The 11764-nt window shown below is 40.1% G+C and overlaps 3 protein-coding genes across 3 annotated transcripts; 2 read left to right on the top strand and 1 right to left on the bottom strand.

The window, feature by feature from the left end:
* The first annotated feature begins 39 nt into the window (after positions 1-39).
* ufd1l (ubiquitin recognition factor in ER associated degradation 1) lies at positions 40-6201 on the top strand. The gene is made up of 12 exons (XM_088994000.1): positions 40-159; positions 375-507; positions 1331-1363; positions 1443-1564; positions 1700-1830; positions 1928-2000; positions 3034-3102; positions 4139-4207; positions 4282-4332; positions 4408-4496; positions 5350-5434; positions 5527-6201. Exons 1-12 carry the CDS (start codon positions 157-159, stop codon positions 5599-5601), a joined length of 933 nt encoding a protein of 310 aa, XP_088850126.1. The 5' UTR covers positions 40-156; the 3' UTR covers positions 5602-6201.
* A 1019-nt stretch (positions 6202-7220) lies between these two features.
* Positions 7221-9691, top strand: lg04h22orf39 (linkage group 04 C22orf39 homolog). Its single transcript, XM_088995456.1, has 3 exons — positions 7221-7286; positions 7702-7869; positions 9215-9691. The coding sequence occupies exons 1-3, from the start codon at positions 7257-7259 to the stop codon at positions 9344-9346; spliced, it is 330 nt and encodes a 109-aa protein (XP_088851582.1). The 5' UTR covers positions 7221-7256; the 3' UTR covers positions 9347-9691.
* mrpl40 (mitochondrial ribosomal protein L40) lies at positions 9381-11085 on the bottom strand. The gene is made up of 5 exons (XM_088995454.1): positions 10927-11085; positions 10717-10797; positions 10235-10390; positions 9990-10071; positions 9381-9916 (listed from the first exon to the last, which is right to left on the bottom strand). Exons 1-5 carry the CDS (start codon positions 10986-10988, stop codon positions 9689-9691), a joined length of 609 nt encoding a protein of 202 aa, XP_088851580.1. The 5' UTR covers positions 10989-11085; the 3' UTR covers positions 9381-9688.
* Positions 11086-11764: the final 679 nt, after the last annotated feature.

Genomic DNA, 11764 nt, shown 5'->3' with positions numbered 1-11764 from the left:
GTTGGCGTATTTCGTCCCGTGACGTCACACACACTTCCGGTTTGGCCGGAAGACAACAGTGGAAAACACTCGGATTCTATGTAAATGTCAAAATAGCCGAGCACAGCCTCGTATTCTTGTTTTGGACTTCGAGCGATCAAAGACATCCACGTCGACATGGTAACTAATGCTTTTATCTGTCGCCACTGACGAAGCAGTCAAAAAAGTCCATCAACTCGACGCTGTTTAGCTAGCTGCCCCTACGAAGAACAACACGGCCAAAACACGCACCGTCATCATGACACTTAACCCTAACAAACCACCATTTTTTTTCAATTCTCTCCCATGACAACTTGTTGCCTCTCGTAACAAGTTTGCCTTTTTCCTCCTCACAGTTTTCCTTCCACGTTTTAGACCACCCGATGTCCCGTGGCTTCCAGAACCGCTTTTCCACTCAGTATCGATGCTATTCTGTATCGATGCTGGCCGGTCCCAACGACCGGTCCGACGTGGAGAAGGGAGGCAAAAGTAAGCAGAAACCACGCATTATGCCATGCGATGCACACTGATGTTGTTAAAAAGTGTATCTGTGTGATGCACGCTGAAAACCGCCCGAAAACAGTAGATCCAATTCCAATCCCTGACTTGTGATTGACCCGTTTTAGGAGTTTTTGAACACTTCTTCGAAAAAGATCCATCCAGTCTTGAACATCAAAGCAATCAAATGTCAAAACTGTAAACATGGTGATTACGGAATGTGTCTGCTTGCGCCACATGACTGAATATTGTATGTTGGCATATACAATACGATACAATTGAAAGTTTTGAAAGGGGCTTAGAATTAAAATGTATTATTACTGTATTTATATAGCGCTTTAACAACAGCGCAAGCTGTAACGAAGCACTTAACATGGACAGCGTTCATATACAGTAAATAAAGCAGTCACAAAGATGGTAGAAAGAACAAGCTTCATTGGTCTTATGGGATGTTTTTCTGAATTATTGAAAGTTAAGGACATCTTCAAAATGGAGACGAATGTAAGCTGTTCAAAAATACATTGATTTGATGTTGGGTGGAGGTGGTTGATAAAAATCATGTTAATATTTCAGATCAATGACGTTACTGTTTCAAATTTTGATTGATTTTAGATTTGGTGCAATAGTAAACATGGCTAAATAAGATGAATAATAGCAGAAAGAGCTGATGGTGTTTGTTATATTTTTAGGTATTTTTTTATTATGATTGTATAGATGGTGTCGAGTATTTTTCCTTTTTTTAAAAAAAAAATCGAGCATTATCACCAATTAGAATATTTAATTTGAGTAATCACAAATTATGTATTTTTCACAGTCATCATGCCACCTTCAGCGCTTGACCAGCTAAGTAAGTGTTTACCCACCACTTGAAATGTCCTTTTTTAAGGCTTTTTCCATAACGGTCTCTGTGCTATCCACCCAATCAGGCAGACTTAATATCACCTATCCAATGCTGTTCAAGCTGACCAACAAAAACTCAGATCGAATGACACACTGTGGCGTTCTGGAATTCGTGGCCGATGAGGGAATCTGTTACCTGCCGCACTGGGTGAGGCAAGACACAGCGAGAAATGTCACAAAACACAGAATGATGCAAATAAAGTGACCTCACCATCTATTGTCTTTAATTCGTGTAAATCCATTCATGGTATACATCTTTCCACTCTCTTCATTTCCTTCTCAGATGATGCAAAATCTGCTACTGGAAGAAGGTGGTCTGGTCCAGGTTGAGAGTGTTAACCTCATGGTGGCCACCTACTCCAAATTCCAGCCACAGAGTCCTGACTTTTTGGACATTACAAACCCCAAAGCAGTGTAAGGAATATGTTGCCTTAACACCCAACTGATTCTGTTCTGTGTAGTGGTTTGTAATGTGCCTGTAAAAAAAAAGTACATTTTTCCTTTTTTTCAGTCTGGAGAATGCTTTGAGGAACTTTGCATGCCTGACCACCGGTGATGTCATAGCCATCAACTATAATGAAAAGGTACACAGATGGGGCGGGCAAGGCCATTATAGGCACACTTAACATCTCCATGGTAGCATCAAATTCCATGGTAAATTCTGCAGTACCTTTTATTATCCCTTGATCCAACCATGTTCTAATTTGCTTAGTCTCACGAGCACCCTGGAGCCTAATCCAGCTCTATTTGTGCAGTAGGCAGGGGGGTACACCCTAAACGTGTAGCCAAACAATCGCAGGGCACACATAAACAAACAACCATTACAGTCTTCTGTGTGTTCCATCGATGAAAAGGTTTCTTCAGCCGTCATCTATACTTCTTTGAAAGTGTCGGACGTTTCGCTCCTCATCCGAACAGCTTTGTCAGCGAACTAAAGTTGTGCTGGTAACTATCCCTAATGGACAAAGGTGGCGGTGCCATACGGTTGCTCTGATAAGTCCTTGCTCTAAGGTTGTGGGAGCAGTACACAACTCAGTGAAGCTGATCTGATTACTTCTATTGTTCTGTCTGATTTCCCCTAATGTCTATGCATGACCCTGATTGCCCATTAGCTCTGGTCATGCTAATGAGGTGATACCAGAGTTACCTACAAGGGGCCTGAGTTAACAAGCACAACTTTAGTTTGCTGACGAAGCTCTTCGGTTCAGGAGCAAAACGTCCGACACCTTCAAAGAAGTACAGATGACTGCTGAAGAAACCTTTTCATCGATGAACCATCACAGTCACACCTTGGGACAATTTGGAGTGTAGCATTAACGTGCTATGCATGTTTTTGGAATATGAGCGGAAACTGGAGTACCCAGACAAAACTCACGCAGGCGAACACGCAAGGTCCAAACAATAAAGCCATAGCTGGACTCAAACCCTGAACCTCTGCACTGTGAGGCAGACATGCTAACTCGTGGGTTCTTGTTATTGTATTATCCACTGTGAGACTAATAAAGGCATATCCAATTATTTTTATCTTTATCTTGAAGCTTTTGTTTGGGTCTAGTGCTCTGTGTGCGCTTATCGCATTCATTGCTCCCCTACAAAGAAAATGTGTATTTCTTTCAGATTTATGAGCTGCGAGTAATGGAGACCAAGCCAGACAAAGCAGTGTCCATCATTGAGTGTGACATGAATGTAAGTATGATCTTGTTTATTTACAGTAAAGTCTCGTTATATCGATAGTACTGCTTATTACGATACTATTTCTATGAACGCAAGAAGAAAATTTACATGCCGCAGGATCGGATATATCGATAGTCCGGTTATAGCGACATTTTTTCCGACTCCCGAGAATATCCATATAACGAGACTTTACTGTATTTATTTCAATCTGGCATGTGATGAAAGTGTGTTTCAGTGCCACTTTGCTATTTCAACCATTGTGGGACTATTAAAGGCTTTCTGATTCTGATCACAATTAAAAAAAATAAAATAAAAATCAGACATTGATTACATTTAGCTAGCTATCCAGCTATCTCGCGACCTAGCTAGCTACCTAGCGAGCTATTTGCTATCTGTTACCTATCTCGCTGGCTAGCTAGCTAGGTAGCTAGCTATCTTTGGCGTTTTATGTGACGAAGCAGACACATGCGCTATCCTTGGTAAACTGTATTGACCGTGACTTGTTGCATCAGGGGAAGAGTGAGAACATTTACACACATGCGCAGTAGATGACAAATGCAAGGTACGGCAAGTCTGTGCGTCCAAACAACCTGTATATAACTGTTGAGGTTAATACGGTAAAGTCTCGTTATATCGATATTCTCGGGAGTCTGAAAAAATATCGATATAACCGGACTATCGATATATCCGATCCTGCGGGCATGTAGTTTTCTCCTTGAGTTCATAGAAATAGTATCGTAATAAGCAGTACTATCGATAGAACCGATATCGATATAACGAGACTTTACTGTACACCACACTATCTATTAGCTATATGGCTATCTTGCTGGCTAGCTATCTAGCTGGGTATCTATTGACTAGCTCGCAAGCTTTCTATCCATTTGAGTTACTTTCGGGTTGAGTGAATGCTAGCGCGTGTGGCTGCCGCTGCTCACCCACAGAAAAAAAAATTAGCCTGTGACTGTAAAGTGACTTAGAGAGTTTTGAAAGGTGTTTATAAATGAAATGTATTATTATTATTACTTTGTCTATGTCCTACTACTCCCAGGTGGATTTTGATGCACCGCTGGGTTACAAAGAACCTGAACGCCGGCCTCAGCACCATGAAGAACCGACCGTATGTGCCACATTTGAACTTGCCTGCTTGAACTTTTTTTATTTAATGTCGGTTTTTGTTTTCCACCTTCTTAGGAGGAGGATGCAGATCCGAGCACTTACGCCGATATGGACACGCGATTCCGAGTGGGTATTTGTTATTGGGTTCAACTTCTGTGTTCATGTCTTCATCTTGATGACTGTGCATGGGTTCTCCTTTAGGCCTTCACTGGTTCTGGCAATCGCTTGGATGGTAAAACCAAAGGAATTGAGCCCAGCCCCGCTCCTTTGGGCCCCAGCGACATTATCAGGTTCACACACACTGTTTTCATTTGAGACCTCAAAGTGAATGGTGGTAGTTTATACATATCTGTATGTATGGATGAATGCTTGCATGTTCTTCCCAGGCCTGCGTGGGTTTTCTCCGAGTACTTTGGCTTCATCCCACATTGCAAACACATGCTCGATAGACTGATTGAACACTAGATGTGAGTGTGAGCATGAATGGTTGTTTGTCTGTGTGTCCTGCGATTGGCTCGCAACTGATTCCGGGTGACCTCCGCCTACTGCCCTACTCAGTGACATACGTCCTTCCTGATGTTTACATTTTTACTCATTTTGTTCTTTACAGTTGTATATTTGTAGCCTCTTATTATTACTATGACTATGTCATCCTTTTGAGTCGGTTTTTAACTCATTCACTGTCAGACAATGTCTAAAATTGTGTCCACTCCAGTGCCAGGGTTTCTGTCATTTTCACTCAAATTGCAGGACCCACAGAATATTGAGTTTTAGGACTACATAAATATTCAATGCAGCGTAAGGAACCTTTGACTCTCTTGTTTCATTCGATTAAAAAAAAAAACGATAGTTAATTCCTAAATTATATGGTTCTGGAGTTATCTCAGATTGAAATGGGTGCAGCTGTACAAAAAGCAAATGCTGCCCCTTCGTGGGAGGGGAAAACATTGCCAGAGGTCTGACTAGCGCTTTATCGGCAACCACCCAAGCAAGAAAAAAACCAAACCCAAGCAAATTCGGGAATGGCACTTCATGTCACATTTTCAATTCCTGAATACATTCGGGAATGGCTGTGAGTGAGTTAATGAATAGATAAAGCAATTTAAAAAACAAGTAGCCAATCATATTGTTTTTTTCATGCAGAGGTATCCCCAACTATGAGTTTAAAGTTGGTAGGATCACGTTCATCCGAAACTCAAGGCCACTGCCAAGAAGATTTCCTGAGGATGTAAGTGTTGTGATGTATTTCAGCTTATTACAGTTATAATATGAATCATATTTTAGGGTATTTACAAGTGAAACTTTTTCTTTTTCCCTCAGGATGATGCTATGAGCCGATTTATCGCATTTTCTGGGGAAGGACAATCGTTACGCAAGAAGGGCAGAAAGCCATGACGGAGTTCTCAGGAGGAAGCGATTTGTTGGCTCATGTACACGCACACACACGCAACATGTATTGCCACCTATACCTGCAAAGTGAAAACTTACTTTCAGGTGCACCAGGACGTTGACGTCTCGGATGCTTTGAATTTGCAGTTGCGCTATGGAGGTACCATTGTACTTTATTACAACCGGGGAAGTTCCTTTTTTTCTTTTTGGACATTTTTCAATTGAAGCTGAGATCCGTAAAATGCTGCCAGCTGTGATTTCTGTACAGCCGATTGTGTTCGTGGTTGTTTTGAATTCTTTTACCCCCCCAAAAAATTGTGACCGAGATTCATTCTTGAATCATCTTTATTCGGATTTGAATTGGTTAGGTTATTTTTGCCTGCTCTTTTCCCATTGGTAATATCTATAATGCAGTCCACCTCATAAATTCCGCTGCCCCATTATGGCCAATTATTGTGACAAAATGGGTGCAGTATTTTCAAGTTTTTTGAACTTGTTTTTAATAATAATGACAAATGTATTTGCATTTTTTCCTGAGTTGTTTTAGGGATCTACAATTGTTTTCTTTTTCATTATTTATAGATGAATAAAGGATTGTTAAAAGTGCATTCGGCATCCTTGTGGTTATAGTCTGCAACGTTGAATGGGTCGGGACACTCATTCACCCCTGTACGTGGCATTGTTTTATAAATACCGTTTATACTGTATACCGTGCTGTTTTTTCACATCGCACAACACATATTAAATTTACTTTTGAAATTATAAAAAGGGGGCAGAGAGTGTAGTAGATGGATGGGTGGGTGGGTGGATGGATGGATAGATAGATAGATAGATAGATAGATAGATAGATAGATAGATAGATAGATAGATAGATAGATAGATAGATAGATAGATAGATAGATAGATAGATAGATAGATAGATAGATAGATAGATAGATAGATAGATAGATAGATAGATAGATAGATAGATAGATAGATAGATAGATAGATAGATAGATAGAACCCAAAAATACCTTACCATTTGACCTTATCGCTTTAGAACCCTTGATGTCGCTGTCTTCCAAATAACCACATATAGACAAAGCATTTATTGCTTGCTTGAGTGATAGGGTTTTTTTCACCGTGTTTGACAAGTTTAAAAACACTGGCTTTTCCATCTTTCTATTCGTATGCAGGTAGCCATCTGACAAAATGGACTACCCCAAAGATACGTCTGTGTAAGCTCTCAGTCGTACAGGAGTGGTCCATCGATAAGAAGGTTTCTTCAGCCGTCATCTGTACAAATTTGAAACGGCATCAAATTTGTACAGATAACGGCTGAAGAAACCTTCTCATCGATACCCCAAAGATAGACAGACTTTCCAATTTACGTACAAAGTGTGCCTTGGCAATCGTAAACTAAGAACTTTTTGCTCCCCACTTCCCTCACGGTTGCGTTCAAATGTAAGTAGGAATTGAAATTTGACATTTTAAAATTAAGATACTGTTGGGTATAAAATATATGTTAAAAATTAGACAGTATTCAGCATGACAATGTAAAAAGATGTACTTAAATGCAGTAACAGGGAATGCAATATTTTTGCATTGTCTCGCATCAAACTGCGAGTGATCTAAAAACAAGCGTAAGTGAACTCATCCATCGTTAGCAAGACAAGCTAGCAATGGAGGGGTCTGAAGGGAAACATTGGAGGGTAAAATATACACTGACGTAATACAACATTGATTTATTGAGCTAGTGGTGTTCTCGGCGATCTCTTAAACAACGTCTCCTGGTAATGTTAGTCTAAAACGGTTAACTAGCAAGGTGATCTGTTCATGTTGCTAACATCACCACTTTTCGCAACTACTGTATGACAGCTCAAGTGAAATTTCTGATGCACACAAGAGAATTCTGTTTCTTTAAGAATATTAGTATGTGTGTTTCTAGACGATTTTATAGACTAATTTAGTGGTCTTAAATTACCTTCAAACCCTGGTAATATTTTTGCTCCAAATACGTAAGATGGTTGAATTCATCGTACAACCAATGTCCTATAACGACTAAATAAAATACGACTACCACTAATAATAATAATAATGGTAACCTTTCCTGGGTTTTTGTTGCAGACACCACGAACCTGCAGCGACTACTGGAGTGAATACAAACACTGCAAGAGCTTATGGAATCGTTTCCATCACTACTACACTTATGGTACCTCTCCATCCTGCCATCAGTGGAAAGAGGACTATTACAACTGTAAAGAATGTGAGAAGAGCACAGTTCCTGAGGCCAAGGTAAAAATAATCTTGATGATACAAATGCCATTCATTGTTCTTGATATTTAAAGGACAACCGACGTCACTTTTTTGTTTCTTAACTGACATCAGAAAAACGTTTTATAGCATCTAAAATACCCAAAACACGCAGTATATTTTAATTCAAATGCAAAACACCAATAAAAATGACTTAAAGTGTCCAAAATCTGCAAAAAAAAAATTAGCTGCGAATTAGGCATTTTCGGAAAGTCCCGCCCCCAGTTCGTGACGTCACGCCAAGACGTCTTGCATTGCTTGAGAATCAAAACAATGGCTTCAGATTCGGAGAATATGCTTTCTTGTTACACCTCCAGTTATGAATATCATTCAAATAGTTCTGAATGGGAAAGCATACATGTTTGCAAACGATTAAAGAATTTATTCCATGCCATTTTGAGGCAACATTGGGGAGAAACGATCACCAGAAAAGAGGCACAAAATGGCGACCTCCTGTGGCCACCTCCGTTTCCACAGGCTGATAAATTCCTTATATGGAGCTTGGACACCCTCTTCTGGCAGCTTTTGGGTGCAACAGAAGGTTTTCAGACCAAACAATACAGCAAAATACATTTACGTGATGGAAGGACTGCTACAATGTGTCTTTTTTTCGGTCAGGGGGGGCGTTCCTTTTGTGACGTCACGTATGGACTTGTCACCAACTCAAAAACAAGACTTCCTGAATATTCAGCGCGAGTCTTAAAACGTAAAATATAGCTATATGCGGTGGAATCTTTTTAAAATACGCTCAGTAGAAGTCATTTGAAGCCATTTTACAAATTATGGACACAACTTGTCCGGAGACGTCGGTTGTCCTTTAAGCCAATTTGGCTGTGTTGGGAAAATAGGTTAAAAAGTTTCTATAGATGTTGATTTTTTTTTTTTGGGGGGGGGATGCATCTGTATACTTGTTATAATGGTCCAATACTGCACCCTCATACCTCTTCACCAGCCTGACCTGTGAAACTCATTGTAGTAATTCCGGTTCTAGTCCCAGTTTCCTCTATGGGGCTCTTATCAAACCACATATTAATTACAGTTTACAAGAAATTCATGGATAACCAGTTTTGAAATCACAAGTCAAGAATAGTCTTTCAGTTCACTGCAACAACAGAAGAAAATGCTTACTTTAGCTCAAGGTTATTTATTTGAAATTTTGGAAAACATTAGCAATATAATGGAAAGGGGGCGTGCTTTATTTGCTTTTGGGGCCACATTAAATGATGTGGTGGGCCAGATTTGGCCCCTGGTGGTGGATCATATTCATTGTAAGAAAGTATAATAGTCAGCGACAAACACTGATTTGGTATTGCCATCTGTTTTACAGGAAGCACTGCAGCGAAGCGAAAGGAACAGAGTAGCAGAACAGAGAAAGTTCCACCCGGTGTGGAAGCTGAGGCAAGACCCACCCAGTGACTGGCATCTGCCACTTAACCATGAAAAACCCAAGGACTCTTGAACTGTCATCACAAACGACACGGTGACTATAAACATCCATTTGGAATCTTTATTGTCATTGCACAGTGCTGTACTGTCTCTTTCACGAATGAGGTGTTTAAGCACTAAACACTTGGGAATTTAACTCAGGTTATTCCTTATTGCTGTTTTTTTGTGTGTAAAGTGTCGCATCTCTGTCCTTAAGACAAAATAAAACAAGCAACAAATGTGACAACTCCATCCTCATAGAATGACATGTTTGCATCATATTGCACACATCGTTGATTCCGCAGATCGAATTGTATGACAACTATACATTTTCTCCCTGGATAATAAAACAACAATAAACTATCTCCAGCGCACATCACTGAGTGTAGACTTTAGTGACGTCCGTGTATTTCCCATCGGGTGCTTCGTAGTTGGCCTTTGGCGGTGTGTAAGCAGGGCCCTCGTGGGAGAAGGGGAACATGAGGGGGTCTGGTTGAAGCGCTGCCTGGTAAAGCTCCTCTGATTCATTCTTGAGCTCCTCCAGTGCCTCATTCTGGGCTTTGAGGGCAAGCTGGATGGCCTGCATCTCAGCCAAGTGCTGCTCCTGCAAAAAAAAAAAAAGAATAAAGCAGTGTGCAATGTTTTTTTTTTTTTTTTTTTTTGCTTTTGTTAATTACATGTTTGTATCGACTCCATTCTTTGAGCAGCAGAGCTCGCCTTTCACTTTCTTCAAACGACAGCCTGGGAGCGGAGCGGACCCTTTGGAGAAACAACAAATTCAGTATGGGGTAGTTTTAATTAAAACAAATCCTCTTAATAAAACAGAACAGTGAATTGGTTGTACAGGACAACAACAAATAAGCGATTTTGTGTTAAGGTGTCATAAAATATTTTAATGATGTGAAAAATGATGACATCTTACCTGGTCTCATCCAAACATTTGGTTGGGGTGATGAAGTCTTCGATTGGGATCAACTCTGGAGGAACCCTCTCCAACTTTTTCAACTTTTTCTTCAGCCTCTCTCTCACTAACTGCTCTCTTTTGGGGTCTACTTTCTTCTTTTTCTTGGGTTCCGCACTTAAGGGACACAGATGTACAATTTACTATTACCAATAATATTTGTACAGCTGTGTAAAAACAGCACGACATTTTTATATTTATACGTTTTTTATATAATTTTATTTTTAACAGGCAAACACGGGTTAGTTATAAGAGAGAATCGTGGTCTTTTTAATAAATCTAAAACGTATTCAAGTCAGCTAGCTTATTGCTAAAACGGATGCAAAAGGCAATATAGTGGCTAATGGAACTAGCATAAAGTTGTCCTACTGATAACATTACAGGTAACCTTGACTTCTTGCTTCTTAAACACAAAATTGCTGCATGTCCGAGCATATTTTTACCTGAGCGGAGCAGACGTTCTTAGTGCCATCACTGCAGTAAACCAAGGAGCGTGAACTCCAGCATTTTCTACCGATACAGCACTAAGCGAGACACAGACAACAGGAAAGGCACAAGGTAAGGCCAGATAAGCTGCAGAAGCAGTGATTCCAAGTAATAACCTTTAGCCGCTCGGGCCGTGGTTTCTGTCAGAGATCGCTTTCTAAACTCACCCCATCAGAGCGGTCTGTCGAGATAAAATGCTCCCCATATAGCGAGTCAAAGCAGCTGCCATAATTTTTTTGTTCACTCAAAACACGAACTTACAAGAAAGGAGGAATGTACATGTTTCACATGTACACAAACATCATTTCGCAAAAGGGCGCGGGTTGATGACGTCTAACTGACAGTTTGCGAGTATTCGTTTCGCGAGAGCACATTCGCGAATTTTAAGAAGCATAAATATGAGCATATTTAATTTCGTTCCGCTTTTATTTAGTCATATTGACTAAGTAATGTATTAATTAAATATTACGGACCAAACAAAATGAGTTCCATTTAAACATTTCTATCATTATAGAGAATGAATAATTTCGTGGTCACCGCTGTGGATAGGTAATGTATTTGTCTTATAAAAACTTACAAGTTATCAATTTGTGTTTTCCATGAAAAACGAGGGTTGCACCCCGGCAAAATCTATAGTATTTTGTCTTTTTTTTCTGAAAACACGCAAGAATTCGGGGTACACCTTGAACTGGTTGTCAGCCAGCCAATCGCAAATCGTGTGCATGTGTGCGCTTGCGTGCCTTTTGTGTGTGTGTGTGTGTGTGTGTGTGTGTGTGTGTGTGTTGGTGGGGGGGGGGGGGTGTTGTGCTTCTGTGTGTGTGAGCGCGTGCGTGCGTGTTCGTGTGCGTGTGTCTACACATTTCCTTTGTTATATTTTAATAAACGACACATGATGCAATTTTACTGACTATAATTATGAGCGTACATTTTCATACAGTTTCATCTAATCTGAATGTTGGTGTGAAGCTTTTTTTGTTTAGTTAGCCCTGATCTATCTTTCTTCAG

The sequence above is a fragment of the Hippocampus bargibanti genome, linkage group LG04, assembly GCF_051943395.1.
Source record: "Hippocampus bargibanti isolate YZ-2025 linkage group LG04, ASM5194339v1, whole genome shotgun sequence".
NCBI lineage: Eukaryota > Metazoa > Chordata > Actinopteri > Syngnathiformes > Syngnathidae > Hippocampus > Hippocampus bargibanti.
Note: the sequence above shows the minus strand (reverse complement) of the source record. Positions and strands in the feature narration are given on the sequence as shown.